Here is a 26,720-nt window from a genome sequence, read left to right as displayed (position 1 = left end):
CTTTTCTCTCTATACTAAGAGCCCTAAAACTTTACTGGCTCTCATACAAAACTCTGGCCTAAGCCGTTATCCCATAAAATTGTATGTTTTTAATGATAAGCCATTGGATAGATCCAGTGACTTCTCTGACACTAGTAAAATGAAGTTAAAGCATACACGTAAGTCTTCAAAAGGGGACTGGAGAAGTCTGTGAGAGTACCCACACTGAGAGACAACAGCTGGATTCGGCAGAGCACCCTAACCTCCTCTCCTTTTCCAAAAAGGACCTTGCACCTGGCACTTGCACATAAAAATTTCTATCGCTGCTTAGGCTCTGGCTGATGCACAATATTGGCATATTGTTGGAATATATTGGAATATATTAGAATATAGCACTCAAGGTCAGTCCTGGCACTCAGAAGCACCCTTGTCAGTGAAAAATTGCCTAGGACTAAAACCCTGAATAAGATCATCTCTCAATTGTACTATGGTGGTGAGAATGTCAGTCCCAGAAGCCAAATACATGTGAAGACACTGTTGCATGTACTGCTTCCCTAGATCCTTATAAATAACCCAATCCCCCACTTTCAGTTCCAGAGGTTTTCCAGAGCTCCACTCCTTCCTGCTCTGCCAATCTCCAGTTGAAATCTATTGACAACTATTTCTTCTCATTCGCTTATTCACAGCAGAACCTAAAAACTGAACTGTTATCTGCTTCCAAATTATCCTCTTTCCAGACAGCCCCATAAGGTCCTGGATGTTTAACAAGGGCTTATTGCACTTTTGCATTATGACAGAGGACATGCAGGTGTTCCAAAAGTGGCTGGAGAAAGTGGAAGCATGTGATCAGCACAACAGCGACATACAGCATCAGTGTGAATTCTCTGCATGGTGCATTGTCCCTTATCACACCTGAGGACCTCAGCAGCAGGCTGGGCTCCATCCCACCCTGGCTGCCACTGTGTGGTCTCTGCTGCAAGCCAGAACAATGCAAGAGGGGAAAAAGAGGGAATGCAAGAGGGCTTCACCTCGCCTCTCAGGAACGAGGGAGCTGCAGTGGTTACTGTACATAAGAAACATTCTCCACCGTGTGGTGAGGAACAAAAGATCTGAGATTTATAGATTAATAATCTTTTAGGGTCAATAACCCTTTGGAAAGTGATTAGTCTGAAAAACATCTTCTTTTTCATATATCATTCATCTGACATTTTTCAACGTACTAGATGTGATCATTCCAAATCATAAAGGAACAACCTGTATAAAATCATTTAAAGACACACTGCTGAATTTTTCTTTGGGAAAGACTTTAATAAACTCCAGATTCATTTAAAATTATCTGGCTTCCTTGCTGAATAAACTACCAAAGCCCATGCAAGCCCCCATTAATTACTTTTTTTTTTTTCCATGGGATCTCATGAGTTTGTACTTTCTGAGCGATGTTTTACTGAAGCCAGTTATTATACTGGCTTACAAGATTTAACTGCTAAATGTCTCTTTCATTTATTAATTTGCATTTACTTTCTGCTCTCCCCTCATTTCAAAATTGATTTAAGTGACTATTTTTAAGGAGGTCTTAAGCTCATTTGTCATATGGTATTCTGCCAGACTGAGGTGAAAAAAGGTTTATATCCAAATTCTTATGCCCTTCAATAGTGAGGCCTCACTGTGATCTCAGAAGCTTCGCATTTTATAATTGCCAGCATAATCCTCAGGTACGGTAGCTTGTCAGATACAAGGAATTATGACACTTTACGCTAGCTCAGCATATGTCCCCACTGTTTTCTTACTGGATGTTTTAAAGATATTAAATCTGCCTAAGTTTTAGGCAGATATTAAACTTGCCTAAGTTTAATATCTGCCAGAGGCTTTCAAATAAAAGATAAACATATAACCTGATTTGATGTTATTAATAGATACCTTCTCTGTGACAGTGATCTGCTGATCGAGTTCAGAATTTGGCCTCAGAAGCTGCAGGCAGGCAGGCAGGCAATGCATTTGTGAAAGCACAGAATCAAAAATCAGAGGACTGAAGAAGAACCCCAGAAGAAACAGTGCTAACTACTTGACTACTAGTGAACTATTTGGCTTTAATGGTACGGGCCCGCTTGAAAAAACAAATGCATATATTTTTAGTTGCAAAAGCTGGTAAAATAGAAGTATCACAGCTATTTTTTTCACAAAATTATTTGACTCTGTTGACACAAAGCATGTACATTTCTGGACAAAAAGTTATAAAATATTCTGACATATTTTAATATAAACAGGAACATTTTCAGTGATTGCTTGGATCTAAAATGTTTTTTCCACTTGACATTTGTTTATACTTCCTAGGAAAGAAACTCTATTTATGGATAACTGAATAACACAAATAAACATCAGAGAGAGCTGAAAAATCAGCTTTGATTATGCATGAAAATCTACAATGTCATTGTGTACTCTTGTGCCGTATTCTGATTGCCTGTTTATTTTTACAGAGCTGCTGGCGAGCCCATGGAAGAAGAGCCAGCCTTGTGAAGTGCCAAGTCCTCCCTGATATTTCCTGTGGGTGACATCATTGTGTATCCCCCCAAAGCACCCTCAGACATGTCTTGTCTGCTGCTTGGGTGGCACAGATCAGATGGAACATAAACACTGGGCACAAAACTCTGAATAGCAGCTTCACTTGTTCTTTGGATGGACTTGAAAGGGCCCTAAAGATTCCTTAAATGTAACCGCTACAATTCTAGAGTTACAGTAAAACGGGCTTGGGAGAAAGAGCCTAGAGCATGCTTTTTATATGCTGTTTGACCCGCTCACCAACATAAATTGTGAAATAGAGTATTACAAAATTCTACATGATAGATTATAGATACGAGAATTGCAACAGCCAGCAAAATACTCGGTAAACTCCATGTGAAAGCTTGAAGCTTTGTGACTCTTTTTACTGGGTAATTTTTTTCATACTGTGTTAAATTGTTAATAGAATTTGTTTTCTTTCCTCTGTGTAATGAAAAAAAAAAACCCACAACTTTATTTTACGTGCCATTTTTTAACCCCCTGTAATGAGTTCTTAGCTGAATAAGTGAAAGGTGTGTAAGTTGCGATGAGGGATTTTAGCTAAAGGGAAAGCACTTCTTATTGTACTATAAACCCCCTAAAGTACTGTGCTCGGTGGTGCTTTATTTTCTTTTCCCTTTTCTCGGCCATTCCTCCCCATTTCATATAATCTTTTCTATCATAAAAACACATTCACGATTCTCTAAAATGAGCGCTCTTCTGCCTTTAGAAAAAGTGCTGTACCCTCCGTAGTTGACAGTAGCTCTCGCCAGATGTGCAGCAGAGATCAAGTAGTCTCTGAAAAATGGATGGCTTTTCAAATGTGCTTTTAGTTTGTTCTGAAATGTTTCTGCGTCCTGACGCTAAGAGCAGCGATCTTCAGTAACTGCGTGCAGCTCATTTGAAGCTCAGGTGTTTCTGTGAGGTTGTGTTGGGGGTGTTTTTTACGGGTCATCATGTGAATACGAACTGATTCTTTTATGAAGTCCTGCACCAAGAGAACTGATGTTGCTTAAGAAACTTCAAAGGGTTTAGCCTTTATTTTAGGTCCCTAAAGTGCGGCAAGATCTCCCTGCAATGTGACTTTAGCTGTTTAATTCCATGTTTGAGAAAGTAACATAGAGTTGTGCCTTTAGCTGATAATGAACACTTAAACTCTTACACGTGTTGCCTTACCGTCAGAGAGAGAGATAGGGCATGTATGTAAGACTGCTTCAAATGAACAAAACTCTGCTACAGCAACTTTTATTTTGTTTACAACTTTCTCACCTAATGAACCCTGGGAGATACCTTGAAGTATTTGACTTGCAGTATTTGATAGCTCGCTCAGCTTTTAAAAGCAAATGATGTTCATTTTTATATATTTTCCAAACTCAAAAGATATATTAAAGCCATAAGTGAAGACTGTCATGCTTTTTATTCTGAAATCTGAAAGGAACCTTAATTAAAACAAGATTTTGGGGAAGGGCATGATATGAAAGATATGAAACAATATGGTTTCAGTTATAGGCAGACTCAAACCTGTAAATCAAAGATGAAAGATTTCACTCAAATAGAATTATATAATTCTCTTTTGTTATGCAGTCAGACTATATCTTTCATGCATTTGGGTTTGTTTACGATTAGCATTTTAATTTTAAAGACTTTTATTACTTATACAAAAGCTCTCTGCTACAAGTTAGAAATCTGAGGCATGCTTTGAAAAGGGAAATCTAAAAAAGGAACGTCATTTCCTATAATGTGAAGTAAACTTCTATTCTGAAAGGCTTACTCTAAAATGGATGTATGCCCCTCAGAAAGTGAAATAAAATTCTACCCCCCATTTACAAGCCAAAATCATGCTCATTTTAGTAATGCAAAGAGTCCCAGCAGGCTAAATTAACTCCTGGTGTAAACCACCTTGCCTGACTTTGGGCTGTTCTGAAGGGGTTGTTCACATGACTAAAGCAATCAGGAGTTCATCCTGTATTTTCAGCAGACTTGTGATGGCAATCTTGCTTGCCATCTACCGTAATTTTCTTGTGGTCATCAAAGAAGTTTCCCTTCAAGGAAACCAAGAACCATAGCTGATGAGTTGGGTAATTTGTAGAGTTTTTCACATTCTGAAATAATGGCTGCAAAATTTTAATTGAGTGCATAGTAAGATCATTTTAAAATTAACCCCACAAATGCAAAATCTGCTTGTGTCCTTAGTTTGCATGAAATTGAATATGAATTGCAGCCTGAAATGTAAGTTAGGAACTTCACCAATTAAAGTCTATATTCTGGGGCGGAAATCAGCTAAAGCTGTACTTTGTAGCTGGAAATGCTTTTAAAATGCCAGAATAATTTGAATTAAACCACATTATAAACTCACACTTATGCATTTGTACAGGCGTGCTCCCAGACAGACATCTAGACATGCTATTGGTTAAAGTTAGGAACATTTGGATAAGCAAATGTGCAAATAAACTGCACACAGATTGTGTCCAGAACTCTGTTCTCACTGAAGTCAATAGCAAAATCCTCTTTGATTTCAATGGGAGACGGATCAGGCCCTGCTTTTTTTTTTCTCCTTCAAGTCCAGAACACCATTACTTTTTGATTATGTCATTACAAGGCACCGTACAGCCCTCTGGGAAATGATCGAGGCTTATGGTGAATATCAACACTTCCCTCAAAGCAGACCTGGGCTTTCTGAGAGGGCAGTTTCACTTGCTGCTGTTTTCTTCTCACAGTATTTTTTATTACCATCAATAGCTCCCTATGGATTACAGTTAAAATATCTCCCAGCAATTTTAGACATGCTTCCAGGGAAATATTCACATAGACACTCTTAAAAATGCCCAGTTTTAGCTGGATTCAACAACAAATTCCAAGAATTTCAGAAAGATGCACAAATTGCATGTTTCTCTGTTTCTGATGTTCAAATTCAGAGGCTTAGGAGCTGTTTTTGAAGAGACATCAGGGTCTCATGTCTCCCATAGACCTCAGCTTAGGCTAGGGAGATTGACACCTCTGGAAATTAAGTCCCAGATATTTCAAGCTTGCTGCCAAAATATCTACATCTGAGCTTAGATTACTTCTAAAAATGAGCTGAAATGGATGAACGAGGCGGGGGTGAATGGTGGTTTCTGCAAGTGATTCCATGGAGAAGGTGACGCTGAGGAGGTGGCGGAGCGCCCTTGGAGCCAGGGTGACTCTCTGCCTGGTGCTGGTGGCACAGGGGCTGCAGGCAGGCAGGCGGGCAGCCCACAGCACCGCCGCTCCAGGCTGCCATTGCCATGAGCAGCAAATCCTTGCCTTGCAGGGGAAGCGTGCAGGAATTTGCACTCTGCCTCTGGATCAAGGTGTCTCTAAGCCACCAACCTCCAGAATGAGAGATGTCTTAGCAGCAAGTACCACTAACATGCTTGCTCCAGTTCGTATTCTTTCCCCAGTGTTAGAGACTAAATATTAAGCTCAGTGGGGCTTTTCTTGTATTCTTGTATTTTTCTTGTATTCTTAGGTGATTAAATACTTTTCTCGTATTCTTAGGTCCTTAAATTCATAGTAAAAACTAAAACTAAAAAACGATGCGACTCAGGATATGAAGAAAAGAATGATTTTGACCCAGCGTAATGCTTTTACCTGGGCTGGAGCGGGAACAATGATGAACAGTAAACCTCAGAACTGCTTAAACCTGAGTGTCTTGCACTTCATTTTTGGAGTCTGTGTGCAGGAATTCTATATGTGCTCATTTGGCTTTCATATAATCTGCAGCAATGAAGTGCTTGATTATATGATCCCTTTTCAGGCAAAAGTCCTAGCGAGTAATCGAAGTTCATGGGAATTTTGCCAGTGTAAAGATGACAGAATAGTCCCTTTTTTAATTATGTACCTTCCTAATTTTACTTTCAGTGAAAATGAAGTAACTAATTCCAGGCAAGTGAATCTGAGGAAAATAAAATCATTACGCTATCTTAAATAAACATCATAAAAGAAAAAGAAAATATAAACAGCTGTTATGCAAACAAAGATGGCTGTTTCTTTACTTTGCAAAAAAGTCAACAACATTCTGCCAGCTGAATGAAAGTGGCAAAACAAATCCCTCTCTAGAGTATGTGGTATTTGAGTTGGTGTCTTATCTAAGTGCAGCCTCCCTAAAAAGCCGAGAGTCATAACCGGAGATGAAATATTAGAAAGGTTTTGCTGCAGCCAACACCAGAGGTCCTGTAGAGAGCAAGAATGTAGAGACTGACTAATTTGTGTAGACAGACAGCAGGACACTTTCGGGGCAATATGTCTGGGACAAAGAATTAGAGGGAACTTTTCCAAAGGCACTGATGGCTGTGAGGCAACTAACTTCTATTAGCTTGCAGGGCCAAGGAGATGCCCAGCGAGCATTTATTCTCTGGGAAATGCCCCCTCCGTCCCACAAACATGCCCACACGCATGCAGACCTGAACCTCGCTGCACAATTTTTTGTCCGAAGCAGCAGCAGCCAGGTGTGCTGCCCTGACACGTGTGCCGTGCATTTGCCCGAGAAGCTATCAGCCCCTAGCAGACACTTCATAACATGACTGATAGGGGAGATTTTTGTAATTTGTTTTTTTTTCTCAATCGCGGCCTTTCCAGAAGTGTAGCAGTGCACGGTTGTTTTATTTTAAAAGGTCACAATAGAGCTTTGTGAACCATTGTACTTTTTTTTTTTTTTTACAGACTCCATATGGAAGTAAAACAGAATATGTACATGGCGGGGGAACCTGCTGGGAAAGAATTTCTCTTAAATCAAGTTTCTGCTACCTGCTTTTCATCCTGGATTTGGAGGAGTTTGGATTCTTAATTATCATTTAAGCTTTTACTTTGTCATGTCACTCGCTTTGGTTTTTTACCTATAATTGAATTCACCCTTGTAACACATAGAAAATCACCAAAAAAAAGGCTGTCTTTTCTGACAGATGCCCCTGCCTTTGGTGTGGGAATGAGAATAGCTTATCTTTGTCACTTCTAGCAGCAATTATATGCTTCATTTTTGTGACAAATCCAAACTGGAGCGGTATTTTATGAGTACGATTTAGCTGGCTGTCTGCTGATTGTTAAAAAAAGAAATTGTGAAACTCGCATTCCTCGCTAACCTCAAAAGGGACCCATTTTGATTTTAACAATGTAATATTTTCACTTGATCCAAAAGGTTTTTGTCCCATGACATCTTGTTACTAGCTCAGTTTTAGTCTCTAGCAAATAACACTCCACAGAGAGTGAAGGCCAAAAAGGACATTCCAGCAACTATTAATTATATCTCTTCTGCACAATCCTTCATCCTGCTCTAGTGCCATGCTCTGTGGTTCAGCATATTAGAAGAGTTTATAGCAAAATATAAATTGTTCTGTGCCATCAAAGATACTACTATTCGGATGTTAATTAGCACACTGTGAGTTGGGCTGTAATTTATAAGGAAGACATGCTCCTGCGTGGATGGTCTAAAGGCAAGGGATGCATGAAACCAATGTCACTGGTACTGTGCAGTGAGAGTGATTCTGTGCTAAGATCTCCACACATTATCTCCTTCCCCACGGTACGCCTGCATGTCTAGAGGCACATTTGCAATAGCAGAGCCGTAGGATGCCCTGATTCAAAGACCACTGAAATCTCTCCTCTGACAGGCTTTGGGTGAGATCCGGGAGGCAGCTAGAGAAGAAACCTTAATGTTGCACTCGGCCACACACAAACTGTAAAAAAAGCGGAGATACAGATCTGAACTCAGCCCCACGTCCCTGTTTCTGATATGAAGTGCCAGTTCTGCTTCTAGAAAAGTCTGCCTGAAAGAGCGTCGACACAAGTGGATATATTCTATTGACTTAGGCAGCCTTCAGGACGATGTATACGTCGTGTGTTATGGGAACAGGTTCATACTCATGTCTCTTGCTGCTTAGTTTACTGCTATTTTACATTTCTTGATTGGCTTATTATTCCAAGTTAGGATGGGGTAGGAAAGCATAAAGCAATACCTGGTAAGGTCATAACTAAAGCTTTCAAAGCAAACTTATTGCCATGGGTTTTTACAACACTGACTTTTTGGTCTAGGGATGCACAGCTGAAATGTCTATTTTTTTCTTGGAAAAATTGATGTTACTATCTGTTTCTATGATAAAAACCAGTCCTTTTGCTCAGAACACTAAAAGTTTATCTGTAATTTGTCGTTCCAGGAAGATCAGATTCTAAGGGACAAAGCAGCAGTAGGACTGACCCAAAGGGCAAAATTTTTAAAGGTCAATAGTAATATTTCCACAAGAGTAAAAGGAACCTGTGGATTATTGTTATTATTCCTGATACATTTTTGTATCTCAAAGCATCCAATGAGTAATGTTAAGTAATATTGTGCTCCAAAATGTTGTTGATTATATCTATACGAGCATTGGATTGGCGTGAAATAGACTTCAACCGAGTTGTTAAAATCCCTTTTGTTTTGTGTTTTGTATAATTCTTTGGCTATAGTCTTGTCCTAGTGTGAATAAAAGCTATTTGAAGTAAGCTTGTTTGATACTCTGAGCTCTTTTTTTGCTCTTTTTTTTAAATCAGTGCTAAAAAGAATTGGAGCTTTGAACATGCCACCCTGGTTGGATCATAGGAATCTGACTGTTAAAATATAAAGGGCGGAGCATGGCGAAGCTGGAGTGCATAAAAAAGGAACCACAAATGTTAATGTAAAAGTAATGTTACATAGCAGGCTAAAACCCACACAAAGCAGAGCATTGCAGAGCTCCAGCTTTAACACCAAGCTCATATTCTATAGTTCCTTTGGCTCATTGTCCTGAGGCATTGCAGAACACATAATTCTCCTCCCAGTGAAACAATTTAAATAGTACATGCGCTGTTTTGAAAGCTGTAAGGCCCCTACTTTGTGGGAGGTGGGGAATATCCAGCACACTGCAGCAATACTCTGGACCACGGTATCACACCAGCCCTGCTGCTGTAAAACTCAGAGTTGTTACGCTGATACAACAGACCTGTTTTGAGAAAGGCACTCTGCAAAAGCAGTGGAGTGAGGAAGGCCTGTGTTTGCTGTGAGAACACTTTGATGACTTGCACATCGTCAAAAGCAGCTCACAGATTTAGGTCTCTCAGATGGCTCCTGTGTGTGTAGCTTCATGCACCTAAACTTGAAAGCTGAGCGGGCAGAAGGGTCGCTGGGAAGTACAGGCACTTGATTTGCACATGCAAATCCCTACCTCCTGGCACCTATCCAGAGGTGGATTAAAACCAAAATGAAGCAAAAAAGCACCCTATAATTTTAGCTTTATTTCATTCTTCAGAATAACACATCTTTTTCCTTTCAGGGGAAAAAGACCCCAGCCCCAGAAACCCATAGCTCCATTCCAATCAATAAAATATTGTTTGAAAATTTGGACATGTAACATGTAATTTCCTTGGCATATTTCAAAGAAGTTCCATGCCCAGAGGAGCTTAATCTATCCAGTCTATCTATCTGCTTCTCTGCTTTGCTTGTTTCCTGTGATTCCATTGTGATAAATTGCAGAGCCCTGTGATAAATTCCATTCATCATGTCTTTCTGGCTGCCTCACCTGCATTTTGTACATTAAACCCTCTCCCCTGGGACTACTTCTAACATTCCAACCTTGTGAGAGGCTCCAGCTAGACACCATTGCTGCTTTAAAATCAACCTGCCACAGAAATGACCCTGCCTTTGAGAAGTGGAGTGGGTTTTTGGAAACCTTCAGGCTAACAATGCTTCTAGGAATCTCCTGTAGGTGGGTGGGAGTGAATTCTTCCAGATTCCTTCTCTCATGCTTTTTCACTGCTTCCCCTGGAGATCCTCCTCCCCAGGAAAAATCTGTCTTTCCACTGGCAGCTTTGAAAGAAGTAGCAAGCGTTGGATGGCTCCTTGTCAGAAAGGGTAAATAGTGTCATAAAAGCTGGATGGGTTTGTGTTGAGCCATTGCTCTTCTTCCTTATTTCTGCCTCTTTTCCCTGCCAAATGAGAGGAAGATGACATTAAAATTATGGTTTCAGCATGCTTTTGAGATACTTTTTTATTTTCTTTTTTTTTTTACAAGAGAAGGGTTTTATTTTCTCCTTTGCTAGCACAGTGGCCCAGGTACAGTGCTCCTGGAGACTTAGAAAACAGAGTTTCAGGATTCTTGTTATATCCTTCTCTGGACTTGCCTGTAAAAGGGAGCAGGTTCAGTGAAAACCCAGAATGAAGTTCTGTACTTTACTAGAAGCTAAGTAAAAGCACGGGTCCTGGATTTTGTGCAAAATTTAGCTTATTTACTACTCTTAGCTTGTACGCTGCTTCAGGCTGGGGTCCTCTGTCCACATATCACTGAAAAATACCCAGCCTGTTATGACTGCCACATTAGCATCTTCATAGATTATTAATATCTAAATAGAGCATTGCTGGTAAGATCCCAAATTGCCTCTTCCGTGGTATATTTTACATACAAGCAACATCATTTTACATCACTCAGATCAGTCTAGCATTTGACTGCATTATTCTTTACCTGGCTAATCTAATTAAATATTAATCTGTGCTAAAGTTATTAAGTGATATCAAAACTAAATATCTATCAATCAATCAATCGAGGTAAAAGCATGCATTACAAATATTTATGTTCCCCCAACTCAATACAGGTTCACTTTCCATATTCACAGTACCTAATCTTAGCTGTGACAGAGTCCCAGCCTAACTACATGCAATTCTCCCAGACTGTACACGGTAACAAAGGGTATGAACATAACTGGAGTCATTTGTAATAATTTCTTCTCAACTTCTCTTGCCTTTCGTTGTCTAAATTCTGCTCTCCAACTTTGGCTATGTTGGGCAACACAGCCAGTAAAGGTCTAACATTTTTCTCAGATCTAGACTTGAGAATCTTACTGATACATCTATAGTTAATCTAATATAGAGTTTATAATTAATCTAGTCTTGTTATAATTAATTTGGTCAATGAGCAGGGATAAATTAGATGATTCCCTGTTCTAGCTATGAAATGCAGCAGGAAAAATAACAACTGATTCTTAGGAAACAAAACCAAAATTAATTCTGCAATTGATTTCTTTCATTCTCTACCGCCCTCAAAATCATCTTATATAAATATGTATGATGTTGGCCAAAATGCAAATGTGTATTGTCTGTCACTAGATCTAATGTGTATCAGTTCTGTCTCTGCCACCTTAGCGAGAAGGAACCAGTCCTGGCTCCTTCTGAGCTACTGCCTGCAGTGGGTGTTTGGGTTCGTACTGAAAGTTGAGTAGGTAGTTTTAGAACAGCTGCAACAACATCTGTAAACAGTGAAAAGGACAGAAAAATTTTAAAAAGGAATATGTGGACTCCAGTTGTCCTTTAAAATGTCCAGCAAATTATGTCACGAAAAGTATCATCACAATGTAGGATTGCCTTCAATTAAATCTTTGGAATTTTTAGGGATATTGGATGCTGAAAAACCTCTCCATCTTCATTGACCTACAATAGCTCATGTTGCCTCCTTTAGAGCCTGTATGTGCGCTAGGGCTGTAAATCTAGAGAGGTATCAGATAACTCCTCCTGCATCCTCTTTGTAATGTCAAAATTTGCATGTACTCATGATTGCAGTCCTTTCCTCCTTTGTAGGTGTAAGTAACTCTTTCTTTGGTTACTGGTTGATAGCACAATATAGAGGGAGTGGTCCTGGTCACAAGTCATGCTTCCCCAGACTCTTATGTAGAACTTGCTGCTTCTTGGTGTTGCTGAACATGCCTCCCATGGGAATGTAAGTGCATTATTGATTGAGCTGATAAGGTCTACTGAGAATTGAAGGTGGCTAGCAAGCAGCTGGCTGCATAGAATTTTTTTTTTTTTTAGGGTAGGAGAAAAATATGCCAGAAGAGATATTATTGGTATTAATACTGAAGTGCTGACTAACAGTCAGTACTAGTGCACAACATGTGTCTCTTTCTCTTACATTGCAGTAGGAAGTAGACTTACTCTGAATAGCAAAATGGCCCAAACTGAATTACTTTGTTAGCACTGTTTAAAACTGAGTAGATTGAAGAAATAATTTTATTTCAGTGGCATTCAACAGAAAAATCCGAGGTTGTAAGCATCCAGGGTTTCATCCCCACAACAGCCACAAAAGCAGGCCCGTTGTTGCCTCTTTTCACAGATAGGATTAAAAGTGTTGTTCAAGGATCCACAAAGAGCTTGTAGCTGACGGAAGAATCTCCTGAGCTACAGTCCTAGTGCCAGCACCCAGACAGTCCATGTGACTATATTTCTTCCAGATGCCTTCACACTATAAAGTAAGTGTATGTGTATTTGTGACTTTAGATGCTGAATCTGCCTCTTCTAATTTTAGCTCATTGTTTTGAGCTTGCTTGTTCTCTGGCATGTGTATTACTTACTGGAACATTGCTAAAGAACAAAAACTTTTATTTATTTTTTCAAAGAAGACTGTTTGAGCATATAGAGGAGACATGGGATTTTTATGAATCATATCCTGTAGTTTCCTTGTGTTATTTTTCTTGCTCGCTCCCTGTTTTTCAATGACCTTCACAAAACAGAGAGAACTGTTTGGGTTGTGTAAAAATCCATGCACAGGAACTAGACCTTTCCTTTACCCTGCTAGATATGTTGACTGTTGTGATTTGAATACAGATTGCAAAGAACACAAAAATATCAATAAATACTGCGCGTGCGTAAGGGATAACTGAAGCATTTCAGATGAGGCTTCAGGGCATTTGGAAGGAAGTTATCTCCAGACTGTAGCTGCTCATAAGCATAAGGCTGTGGTTCTTATTACCAAACAAAGAAATATCAGCCCAGTCCTTATGTCCCATATTAACCTTAGGGGTTCAGTGCATGGACAAGTCAGAACAGGCATATGCTGCATGCACCAAGTCCTCACAAATAAATGTAAAGCAAAGCCCTAACTCACATGGCAAGTTGGGTCAGGAATTTTGGAAAAACCTGCTTCTTGCTGAACAGGTGATTTCTCAACTCTGCTTCTACTTTCTGCCTACTTAGGCTTCCTTTGAGTGGACTTTTCAAGACACATTTTGCTTGATCCTCCTGTATACAGTTGTCTAAGCATCTTCTTTAATGCATGAAGGAAGCAGGGTGGTACATGTCATGGGATAACCCTTGTTAAGCTGTAATTTTGGAGTGCACCTTCCTGTAAGGCGCTCTCAGGAAGTCTGAGGTATTATGATCAAAATACATGCTCTTAACTATAGGCAACCAAGAAGCTGGAGACAAGTATGTGCGTATTTCAAGCATAATGAGTGAGACCTGCGTGGGTATTGCTCACCACATACCCACAAGATCCATGGTGGTGGGACTTTCACAGTGTAGAGCACTAGGACATGATTCAAAAGGTCTGGGACATCCTTTATCCCCTTGCAGAATCAGAATAAGCTGCTGGAGAGAACCCTGTGAGAGCCAACAGAAAGTCGAAGCCCAGCCTCACACGCTATGAATGTCAGGGATGGGTGGACGATGAGAAAACTCCACAGTTGCACCTGAAAATGAATCATTAACTGTGATATGGACACCAACTGGCATCTGAGCAGCTCAGAGGAAGGTTTAAAATGAGATCACAGCAAAAAAGTGTCTGCTGAGCTCCAATCTCATGCACCCATCTTTGGTTCAAAAAGAATGAAGAAGCAAGCATGATACAGGAGGAATTATCCCAAGTATGTAACATCTATGACCTCCTCATGTTATGCACATGTCTTTATGAAAGGAATTTTAAGGAGAGTGTGAACTGCGTCTAGAAATTGAAACGAAAATATACTCCAGGGAGAGACTACTCTGTATGCTGTGTAATTCCACGAATTCACAAGTGGCACAACCTTTGCTAAAGGGTGTGTGCAAAGTCACACAAAGATGTCAGAGGGGAACAGGCACATTGATCACATTGATCTCCCATTTCTTCTCCATACAGTAATAACCATATAAATTCTCCATAGTGGTGAGTTAATGCCGAGCTTCCTGGCAGCAGCCTGCAAGAGTTATTGTATGTGGAGTCAGGCAATGGGATACTAGACTGCAAAGGCCCATGAGGGATACTAGACTGACTGCCCAAGAAACTTACTATGATATTTGAGACACATGCAGTATGTTTTCTGATCTATTTCCTCAGGCTTCTGCTTTAAGGTGTGTCCATGCCTACAATATCTGTATCTAGTACCTATATCCCTGGCTTATAGCAGGAACAAACCAGTGTGAGGTCTGGTATGTGCCTATATAATCACACAAATCCAAAATACTTTTTTACAATATTTATAATGGCACTAGACTGACTGAAGTCACAATCCTAAAAATGTAAATAAAGATGATTGTTGAGGAATGCTACCTGCAAAAACAGCATCAGACCATTGTTAAATTAAGGGATCAGTATGCTCTATTGCTGGTGCTGAGACACATAAATTTTGCAATGAACATTTCTCTGCTCCTTAGTTCACCAGTCACAAAAGATAGTAATAATTACCTTGTTTCTAGATATGTTGTGAAGCAAAGAAAGCCTCTGTGAAGTGCATTGAGGACACCAGACAAAAGACACTGAATTCTGTTGAAAAATACAGATTTTTATAACAGCAACGCTGCCTTCTTTAAAATCACAAATTAACTATACTATAAGCATTTACAGCATTTTCTTTAAGATCATGCTTTTAGATGATGTCATAGTTGGTGACAAAACATCAATGCTAGATTTTCAAAGGCCTGCCTTCTTCAATCCGGTGGGCAGGGTCCTCTGGCATTCCCAGAGCTGCTGCTGGGCTGCTTCCTAGTGCTGTGGGCATCGGCATTGCCTGAGCCCTGCTGGCCGCCAGCTCCTGGGCTCCTCTCCTGCCTGAGCTCCGTTACAATCCTCTGGTAGGTACTTTCAGAGGATGGCACCTTGCTCATGTCCCACCAAGAGAGGCTTTTGTGATGGGGCACCTTCCCTCCCCTCTGCACCCATGGTTTGAGTATTCCCTCATTTTTCTGGGAAGACGTGCCCTTGGCAATTTTAGACATGTTCGTCCCCAGCCTGCTCGATCTAGGAGATGTGTCTATTCTTCTCCTGCCCAGTCACTCCCATTCCTGTGGAGAGCTCTAGTCTCCAGGACATTGAGCAGAGCTGGGCAGACTTCAGGAGACAGGATAAGCCAGCTTTTCAAATGCTGCTTTCATTCTTCTTCAGAACAAATTGCTTTATCTTTTCTTTTTCAGTCCCATGAGATGAAAACCTTGGGGAAGGGGGACAGAGGGAAATATTCAGCTTTTTTTTTTTGTTATTGTTGTTTCACTTGGTTTTGGAAACATGGCCATGTGGTTATTCCCAGGATGAAATATATTCCCCGGTACCCTGTCAGCTGCTGACTGTGTCCGATAGTCCTGTCAGCTTCACAGCTGCTGTTAATAGCCATACTCTGCTTGCTGTGGGACTGCACCCCAACCTCCCAGGGCAGTGTCTAACCACCAAGCTACACAGTCATGCCTGTTCTCTCTTTCACTCTCCCAATGGTTATTTAACTAGCATGTATTTAACTAACATGTAAGTCGGAGCTGCTTTCAGTGCCCCCAGTTTTAGTTCCCTCCTAGCTGCTTTGAGTTGTCATCTGCCTCCAGGCGAGGACCGAAGCTGTGTCTTTCTCAAAGCCTTGCTGATCTAAACATGGGAGTAAAAGGCAGTAGCATGTCGCTCCAGCTGGTTTTGTGCATGGCCTAACCCTGGAGGTGTGCTTGGAGAAAATCTGGCAGAATGAGCCCTGTGGATGGCTTAGATTCGGGTCACTTGCCTGGCGCTATGGGTCCTAAACCAGGGTGTTGCTGCAGACAGGAATGCCAAAAGTCAAAGGCAGTTTTGAGGAAACAGATTCAAGTTTTCCTCCTAAATTTCAGCAGCAAGGTCTACCTCTAAAATAAACCAAGAACGAATATTTATGTAAACTAGATTTTGGCCTGATTGGAATTCAGATCCAAATTCAGAGCTGTATTTAGGCTGTAATGTATTTCTAACATTGCTATATGCAAGGGGAGTGAACTGCTCCCAAGGACCAAATGATTACCACCATTCCAGTGTTCTCTTTTCCAATATATGTTCAAAAATATTTTATAAAGCAGCCAGGTGTGGAGCAGCCAGGGAGGAGCGGGAGAGTTATTTGTGAAGATGTGCATAGCCACCTTCTGGGCAGGCTGCAACTCGCGGAGCGTGAGCAACAGCAAAATGGACAGAAGAGCCCTGGCTTCTGAGGTAAAAGCAACTACAGCTGGTATCTTCCATGAACTGGACACCCAGGAGGACCAGGGACAAATATGTCCTGTGCTGTGGATTAAAATAGCAACAGGTGGGATTCCTGATGGTGTTTTGGTTAGCTCTTAAAAGACTAAAGGTGTTCTTTTCTTTCCCTGGGCCAAATAATAAAATGTAAGGAAAAGTCCTCACTGTCTGTTGTAGAGTTGGTTTGTTTTGTGTGCAGAATTATTCTTTATCTTACTCCCTCCTACAGCATCTGCATCCCCCTTATCTCACACATTTTCTGTGTATGTTATAGCCCACTCAAATAAAGATACTAAAAATAAAGTTGCATTAGCTGTATATGCCCTGAGAGGGCAAATATGTAAAGAAGTTCATAAAGCCAACAGAAGATATAATTTAACAGTCATGCTCCTCTTAACAATTAATTGAGGTTAAGAATAAGAATAAAGTACACTGATTGAAACTTGTCCTTCTAGCTATAGCTTTTATTCCCATTTGATTTAATTTATTTTTCTACCATAACCTTTGCCTCATTTGAATTATTGTTTCCCACAATCAAATATGTTAGTGTAATGGTAAAGATTTCCAGAAGGACTTTTTTCCCTCTGCTACTTTGGGAAAGGCTCTGCATGTAAACTGCTATATGTCTGCATGCAAAGTACACACACTAAACATGATACGTTTATTTTATCATTTGTAGCTAAAGAGATGTAATTATTTAAGTGGATGTAATTTAATGTTATGGCATCCCTCAAATTGCAGTACTGAAATTACTTTAATCTATACTTTGGCTGGGGAAATGCATGAGAAATTTAAAAGCTCACAAAAAAACCCCTGAAACCCAGAAAAGAGACGCTTCTATGGGTTGTGCAGAAGTCCTTGTGACATCTTTTCAGGAAGCAGTAGTACAAATTCCACTTTTTCAAGAGCTTTGTTATCTATTGAACTTTTTATGGGCTCTTTATCATGTCATCACTTAGGGTGGTTTGCCACTAGGCTGCTTATGTGTCAAACTTGGAATGGGGGCTCTAGGCAAGCTGCATCACATACTGTGCCTTTTACTGCCTGTGCAAAGAGAGAAGGACTAGGCTGTCCATCCTTTCAGGGACACTGTGCGCTGAACTTCTGCTGCTTTTAATCTTAACAAAAGTCTCTTAATTAGAAGTTGTGAATCTTTTCCCACTGTTTACATGCATCTTTCAAAGCCAGCAGCAACAACAAAGCAGCAACAGAGTTGTGCAAAAATAGCAACAACAAACTACTGTATTCAGGCTCTTAAATATTATACATTTTGCAACAAAAACCTCTCTAGATTCACGTCTGTGCTTTCTAGCAACTAGCACTCTCTGTGAAAATCAGTCTGAGTTGCTTCAAGAGTGGCTTCATTAAGAATCTGTGCTTTATAAACTGGGTGTGGTATCCTGTTTTTTTTAATGACTTAAGCACATTTTGAACTAAGTAGACTAGCTGTCTAATACTTTTGCTAGAATGGAAATACCAAAGTCAGCTCTTATTATTACCGGAATCTCTTCTATGAGAAGCCATCACAAACAGAAGTTTGTCATATCTGGATTTAAATAAATCTAGCTTCTTAGCAATTCTGTAATGACCATGGGCTACCTCCTGTTCCCATTGAAGTCAGTGGGAATGCTGCCATTGACTTCAATGAGCTTGGGATTTGGTTTCCTTTCATCAAAGATTGTTCTAAATGTAGAGCCCTGCAGCTTCAGTTAGGTATATGCCTCCATCCCAGTTTAGTGTGAAGTTAAAAGGACTTCTTGCAATAAACTAAAGCATTTGACTTCCTTTTAGAGCCACCTCCTGCTACCACCCGTTGACACTAGGAGAGCTGCCCTGGTTTTTTGGGTTTATGAGTATGTTTCTTTTTCCACTGTGGATGACTATGTTAGCTGCTCCAAAGTTATTCCTCTAACAATCCAGAACCTCTATGGGAACAGAGGTGGAGTGGTTTGATCCTAGTCTGTCATTCTGCCTCTGGAAGAACCGTGGGGGAAAGTCACTTTTTCTCCCTAGACGCCTGGCACCAATAATAGCTAATGCAAAGTTGAAGAGCTCATCTGTGCATATTTTACCTACAAAAGCAACCTGCTGCTAGAAAAAACTTCTGTCAACTTAAACAGTCTTGGAACAGAAGTTATTTTTTCTTACTTTTATTCTGCTTTAATATACACCAGAAAAGAAGAGACAATCAAACATTTGCTTGGACAGTGAAATAGCAGTTAAAAGAGCTTGACTCCAAAATCTCTGGTTCTATCAGGGCACCTTTGTCCATTGCTACCATTTCTGTAGTTGCAGAAGGTACTAATTATTCTGTTTCCTGACTCATAGTTTGTTCCAAGTTTGGATAGAGAGAGAGATCCTTAAAGAACTCTGCTTATTCAATTAATGCCAAGGAGGAAAGAGAGTTGCCTGAAAGCTGGTGAAAAATAGGGTGAACAGTAATAGGGAACAGGAAGAAAGCAACTATACAAACTGACCTTCTAAATGGTGTGTGGCAACACACAGACAGGATAAGCCAATCAAGCAGAGCAGAATGAAAGCATCTGAAAAAGGATCTTACTCAAACTGTTGCTTTCTGCGGTACCGGTAGAGTACAACATCCCAGCCTTTCTGCATACGTGCAGTTTTTGAGTGCTTTTACTATGATCAACAGAAACCTCTAGCTCCTGTATGAGGTTTGGGAGGTTCCTACCCAAACAGCTCCATTACATTCCATAGGGTAGCTTGCCTGAAAATAGGTTTTAAAGGAGCAAAGTTTTAGTTAGAATTAACGTTCATGAGTTTTAGTTAGAATTAATGTTCGTGTATGCAGTATGTCAAAAGCCTGACCAAAACCTACTGAAATAGAAATAATTCTCTAGTTATTACAGTCAGCTGTGAATAAGACCTCCAGAGGACTCAGACTTTAAATGTCCAAACTCTGAGGATGTCTGTATCTCCCACAGGGATTTATTATTGAAACAAAACCCCACTACTGAAGACAGCTATCCCTGACATATTAATATGTCTGACTTATTTCCAAAGGTGTTTGATTTGCTGTTTGTATCTGTGTCTGTAATAAGTGAGTGGTTTTAATGTGTATAGGAGAGGAGTAGTGGCTCTTAGCATGTGAAACATGAGTCTCCATGGGAATGTAACAAACCTGGCTGAACAACAGCACTGCTTGCATTTCTATCTGTGTATCTGTCTCTTGCTCCATTTCTGTCATCCTGTCGCTTGGATTATACATTTAGTTGCACTATTAGCAATGTTATTGGCTCACTTTTCGGTCTGCTTTCTTCATCTGATCTAATTAGTGTGCCCTCCATGATAAAATATTCCCATATAAGTTAGATTTGTGCTTTTGCTTGTTTATATCTCTGTGCATCATTTTGCCCTCAAATGTATTTTGCAGCAATTTATTGCAGTAAATCTGAAGAGCAGACTTCAGCCATTTTACATTTGGTCAATTCTTATTTCTCAACTGAAATTGTTTTGAAAATGTAAAATAAAGATGGGAATGTAAAGCATACTGTGAAGTCAGAGGAGAGTTTAGGGATAATAGAATGGTAACTCACAGAGATGTTCTGGAAAGTCTTCTGTGCTCTAAAAGAAGACAGATTATTGTCTTTGTCCTTTCTGATTACTGAATCAGTTTATATTGTTCTGCAGGGACATGGTGATTGCTCATTGGTTTTGAAGCACAGTTTTACTCAGAAGATATTTAAAACTGTCACTTGTGGCAAAAACACCTTTAAGTTATGGAGCAGCAGTCTCCACTCCTTTCAGCATTGCTTAAAATATTGTTCATGGCGCTCAGAGCAGAGCAGAAAGCAGCCCTACAGGTGTTTTAACCAAAGGCTAGACTGTGACCACTTCATTCCTGTTAGGGAATAGTTTCTCAAATGAAAAATGTCATTGAAGAGAGAAAGAGTGTGAGTAATTTACTTGTGTAAGTAATTTATTACAACATTTTTTGTTCTGAATTGGCTTTTCCCCTACATATGGTCCATGTGCAAGAAATAACAGCTTTAGTTTTCACATTAAAAAGTTGAACCTGCAGGGGTAATGAGGTGTGTGCAGGGGTTTCCAATCACTTGTGAACTAATCTGGAAATTACCAAGCTGCAGACATCTTCCCAGAATTCTACAAAATCATTTCTTCCTCAGAGTGCAGGACTGTCAAGAGCATGATTGACAAAAATAAACTTCAGTTGTTAAAGTAGAGCAGCTAAGCCTCCAAGTACCCAGAGAGGATGAGCTTGTTGAGTCAGAAGATGTTACTTTAATGAAGTCATTTTAAAAAGCAGAATTGTATTTTAAGATAAATTAGATTAGATGGATATCTGCCAAACTACCATGGCTGTATTTAGGTTAGCTACCCATCCAAATGCCAAATTACATGAGCATAGAATACTATAATGCTCCATATATGTCTATCTCTAGCTCTGTACATACCACAGCTATGAATATATGTACCATCATGGAATCGAAACAATAGGGGAGCTGATTCTTAGCTGTATATAGTATTTTAGCTCCACTGAATGTAAAGTCTGATGATGATTTTCCTCCAGGGAAAATCCTGACCTCCCTGAAGTTAGACTTCAGGAATTGCATGCCCCAGCCCTAGGAGGGTCCAGCCACACTCTTGGGGTGTGCAGCTAGATGCAGCAAGCTTCAGCTGAGGGTTGGCCATGATATGTCTAGACCATGAAGAGATCTCTTTTCTCAGGTGTTCCCGGCAGTTTAGCATGTCACCAAGTGCACGTGAGGCCATTCAGAGGCAGGCAGGTGTGAAGAATGGCAGTCTTATGGCCTCCATGGAATTTTCAGCAAATAGGCGTCAGCACAGAGGCCGTGACTTCACACTTCAGCATTTCATTTTTTAATCCAGTCTCTAATCCATTTATTCTATGAAGTGAAACATTCCAAAATTACAAAGGGATTTATGTTCCTTGAACATGTGTGAGCTGGCTGGAAAGACTTGTGAATTCTTCATACCTTTTCCTATAGCTAATTTTTGGTCCATCTTCACAGCAGAGTTGACTAACCTGCATTTCACACACCTCTTTAAAATGTTTGGTTTCAGGCTACTTTCTGATATAAGTGATACCCAATGAGAATGGGGTTTTTTAGAAGAAAATTGCAATAGAAATGTCAAAACATGAGGATAACTACAGGGGGTAAACACTCTTAAATGTGTGCCAAACACTAACTCACAGAAGCTGACCAAGTTCTCATAAATGACTGTTGACCCTGGCAACAGGGTGGTGATTTTTCGCACTGCTAGCATTAATGAAAGTTCCATAAAGTGGCAATAATAATTAAATAAATACAGAGGCAATGGTGTTAACCAGGTTAGGTAGTGGTAGTCAGTGTGACCATGCTTATTGTGTTACATTGGTTTAGCCAAGAAAAACCTTATCTTATGAAAACAATAGTTCCCAAAATGCACTCCTTTTAGAGAAATTAATTCTCTTCAACATGGGGTTCCAAAATAAATATAACACAATATTTTAAATTTACTTATGCAAATCTATCAGGACACTGTAGCCAAGCAATAACCCAAATCAAGATAACCTTCATTAGTATGTTACCCCTTAGCTATGAAGCTGCTCTTAGTTCCACTTCTGGTATGTCTTCATATGTTAGTACAACGTGGTTTAGCTCTCTCTCTTTGAGTTTTCTTTTTTTCAATAGAGCTGAAAAGAATGTTTTTCACCAAATTGAGTGCATTCTGTGAGTGATGGTTTTCTTTTGGAGTTATGAATTTGAAAAGGATCACTACCTCCCATTGAACAGGCCCCAGAATTTATGTACTTTCTTTGGCCAACATTTGAATTTGGCTTTGAAGCCAGATATGAGAAACAAAGCATGCTAAAAGATTTCCTTTCTTTTCTTGGTTTCTTAGCCTATGTGTATACTGCATAGAGGAAAATACATGCAATTTGTTCATTTGACAGCTTCCATCCTTGTAGATACCTTTCCTGACCTCTCTTCACTATCTGTACTCCCTTCATGCACCTTCTAAGCAGCTTGGGATGTATGCCATGCAGTAAAAGGAAGAAATAGATTTTACATTATACAGAGAAATGATCCAGGTTCTTTTTCATCTGAATCACATAAAAACCTAAGAGCCAAAACCACTTCTTTCCCCATCTGCCTCCAACATCCCCCAGCCCCTCTGAAAACACTAAAATATTGTTACTGTGAGGTTAAACATTGACACAGACATCTCAAATTTTTGGAGTCCCTTTGGTACAGGAAAAAAATGTTGATTAATTCTTTGATTTCTTCTCCAATCAAAGTTTTGTTCCAAATGCAAGTTAAAGAGCTTTAGAGAAACTCTATCCTGTATCTCACCAGAAACACCCTTGCTTATTGCAGAAGCTGGAACAATATTTCTTCCTGATACTTTCACTTCACTGTAGCAGAAGTTGCCTTAATTTAGTCATTCTGATGCTCTTTGTAGTTTTAGAAGAATCCCTAGAGGTCCCTCAACCCCTTCAAAAGAAAGAAAGAACAAACTGAAAGTAGCCTTTAATCTTTAAAAAAGATTAAAGTTAAACTTAAAAAATTAAATTAAATTTTCAAAGTCAGCCACAATGTCTTGAGTCCATTTCATGAGTTATATTTGTTATATAAGACACCTAGAAACACAATGAATAGCTGATGAAGTTTGTAGTTTCCATACTATATCTATCGCACTTAGGCAAATCTGGTTTATGTATTTCTTCTGTTTTCTTCTATGAGAAGTACTTTTTTTTGCTGGGACGCTGTAGCTGACAATGGGTCAGAATTGGCCTGAATACTTGTAGCAGTCATTAAGGTATCTGTGAGATGGTCTCAGCACCCTACAAAGCGAACGCAGTGGAAGAGCTCCAAAACTGGTATTTAAAGTTTTTCCAGATTAGAAATACCCCAGGGGGCAACAGTATGATCTGCTCTTCCTCAAGGATACCTCATCTATTGAAGCTGCTCCATGGGTTAGTGAGCAGGGGTACAACTGCAGCTTTGGGACCTAAAAAGGTGACTGTGTTAAAAGTTAAAGTGCAGAAGGAAGTAAAATATACTAGGTTATTAGAGCTAGAGCTGGGATGGTTCTGGTTCACATCAGAGAAAACCCCCTGGGAAGGAACTATGCCCAGCAAACCTTCAGGCTGGTCCAAGAAAACTTCATTTCTACAAAGAGTTCAATGCATTCAAATTCTTTCCCATGCAAGCAGCGGATCAAAGTCTTTGCTGCTCTGCCGCACAACAGTCACCAGGCTCATGACACAGGCCAAATGAATGCAATTTTGGGTGGGATCTCATAGAAGGTCACACCCCTTGGCTAGTCAGAAAAGCATTGGCTTCTTCAGCAGGACTGTGGAAAGAAATTCTGTGAGAAGTTTGCAACCCTCTTAAACGCATGTATGCCTAGCTCACATTTAGGTGTTAGATCCTGGTGGCTGCTTCATCACGCTGTTCCCTGTGACTGAACACAGCTAGATGGCTGTAGTGCCATCTTTTTGTGCTTCAGGCTATACTCCCTCACATCAATTACATGATATAGAGATGGAGGGGGATCAGCAGTAGTAATGATGCTCCCATCCAACTTCACCATCAGGACTCATCTTGGCTTTCCCTGTATTCCCAGCTCAGTGCCTGGGCTCCTCACATGCTGGTGTGAGAGATGTTCAGTTGTTCAGAAGCACACTTGTCCTTCATTACTGGATACCCCACTGGTTACCCTGCTGGATACCCTCACAGGGTGAGACCATGACCTTTCCTTAGCTGATCTGCCTTAAAGCCACCAACTTCTTTTGGTAAATAGCTGGAGTGTGACTTTCAAGTCAAAGGAAATTGCAACCTTCTACTCTGGGTATGTATTTACAGTAGTGAGAGGAGATTAAAGTATTGGCAGCAGCTCTGAGCAAACCAAGGAGATGGGCACTTGAGAAGGGTCAAAGATGGAGTGAAGAGATGAGAACTTTAAAGAAAGGAACAGAGTTTTAATCAGGATTTCCACTGTCCGAAAATAAATAGAAAATGTTTCCTCACAGCATCCTCATTTGAAAGGGAAACATGAAGATTTACTAACTAACAATCCTACAAGATGGGGATCAATAAAACAATATGATAAAAAGAATGTAAAATTTTATTATTCTTCAGTTGGATACAGGTTTTCCAGTCAGGGCTATAGGGATATAAGCTGTCAAATAAAATGATTCATCTTCAACACCTGTTTCATTTGAGGGATTCCTTTGCTTAAAGTGCGTCTCCAGAATGTTTCTAGCTTCTCTAATATCAAGGGGGAAAGGAAGGTTATTGCAACCTCCAAATTTAGCCGGATGCATGAGCAAGGTTGCTGCAGCAACTTCCAATAAAAGTGGACCCCAGAGTCAGAGATGTACTTTTGTTAGCTGGCGAAGAGCTGGGAAAAATGTAAATCTGCCTTTCTGTATAAGCTTGCATTTCCCTCTCTTTCTGTTTATTGCATTCATAATGTTTTCTGTCACCACTTTAGCTGAAAACAATATTGAAAAGGCTTTTCTCAGTTTCATCTGCAGTAGATTTATGTATAATATCACAGCTGACCACCAGTGATACCCTAGATTTGGAAGATAAATGTTTCAAGTGAACTCTTCAGTGCATGCTCAGCTTTTTCCTCTCTCTCCAAGAAATTTTCCATACCACAAAGAAAACAATGCAGAACATTGACTAGGGATATTAGAGCAGTGTTCCAGAGTTAGGAAATTATTTCTGTTTTTCTTATAGTTTTAACATCCATCTCTGATCACTGTGAAATCTAGTGTGAACCCAAAGAGTTGTGAGATGGGGTCTGCAGCCATTTAAAGAAAGGAATTAGTAATAGCAAGCTCTTACACCACATTACCTCTTGATTTCTTCTCTGGCTAAGGTGAGCAAGAGAAGAGAGTCACAATGACTACCCTGAAAACAGGTGAGGTCACCCACTACTTATGTTATTTAGTGCCTTGCTTCTGCAGCTTCCTCAGGGAAAGAAATAGAAAATGGTATTCCAGAAAAACTAGGTCTTGCTATGGAGTGAGTTGGGAGACTTACCTTGTGCCTGCATAAACTGAGTAGGCAGCAAGCTGTTGTCTCTTTGCATCCATGGATCCTCTGCATCTCAGAGGGATAGGTAATACACAGTACTTACAGTTCCTACCTATTCGGGGTCTGTTTGAATGTTTGAGTATTGGGAGAAATCTGAACAAAAGAAGGCATTAGTTACAATAGTAAAATAATCTAAACCCAGCAAAAGCTCAGAGGATTAAAAATAAATGATGCACATGATTGTTCTTCAGTAAGTTAAAAGTTTAAAGGAGGAGGACTTGCAGTACAGAGTGAGCAGGATAAACAGGACATGAAGAGGACTTGTGGCAACCCAGGGCACAGCAGGGAGAACTAAGGCTGAAGGGCGTGTGAGAGAAAACTTGGAGGATACCAGGGTTCAATAGTTAACAAAGAGGGGATTTATGAGGGCTGATAGCCGTCAGTCCTACATTCTTCCCTTCCTAAGGGCACTGCCTTGCTCAGGGGAGGTTTTAATCTCTTTCACTCTCTGCTCCATCTGGTTATGCAAAGTGTGAAAGGTCCATGCTCCACTTTTTACTGAGGCACACATCCATATTCCTCTGTTCTTTATGTGGGGAAGGGAAGGGAAGGGAAGGGAAGGGAAGGGAAGGGAAGGGAAGGGAAGGGAAGGGAAGGGAAGGGAAGGGAAGGGAAGGGAAGGGAAGGAAGGGAAGGGAAGGGAAGGGAAGGGAAGGGAAGGGAAGGAAGGGAAGGGAAGGGAAGGGAAGGGAAGGGAAGGGAAGGGAGGGGAGGGAAGGGAAGGGAAGGGGAGGGAAGGGGAGGGAAGGGAAGGGAAGGGAAGGGAAGGGAAGGGAAGGGAAGGGAAGGGAAGGGAAGGGAAGGGAAGGGAAGGGAAGGGAAGGGAAGGGAAGGGAAGGGAAGGAAGGAAGGGAAGGGAAGGGAAGGAAGGGAAGGGAAGGAA

General features: G+C 40.3%; 1 protein-coding gene across 4 annotated transcripts in view; it reads left to right on the top strand.

Moving 5' to 3' along the window:
• HDAC9 (histone deacetylase 9) overlaps positions 1 to 2,973 on the top strand; it is a 489,748-nt gene extending 486,775 nt beyond the window's left edge. Inside the window, exon 26 of one of the 4 annotated variants that reach the window (XM_072854172.1) lies at positions 2,454 to 2,973. In XM_072854172.1, coding sequence (XP_072710273.1) covers positions 2,454 to 2,493 — 40 coding nt within the window. In that variant the 3' untranslated portion in view covers positions 2,494 to 2,973. The remainder of the gene's footprint in view (positions 1 to 2,453) is intronic. The other 3 variants (XM_072854173.1, XM_072854174.1, XM_072854175.1) reach the window with 3 other exon arrangements.
• The last annotated feature ends 23,747 nt before the right edge of the window (positions 2,974 to 26,720 follow it).

Source organism: Ciconia boyciana, chromosome 2 (assembly GCF_034638445.1).
Source record: "Ciconia boyciana chromosome 2, ASM3463844v1, whole genome shotgun sequence".
Classification (NCBI taxonomy): Eukaryota; Metazoa; Chordata; class Aves; order Ciconiiformes; family Ciconiidae; genus Ciconia; species Ciconia boyciana.
The sequence above is the reverse complement of the archived record's forward strand: the minus strand, read 5'-3'. Positions and strand labels throughout refer to the sequence as shown.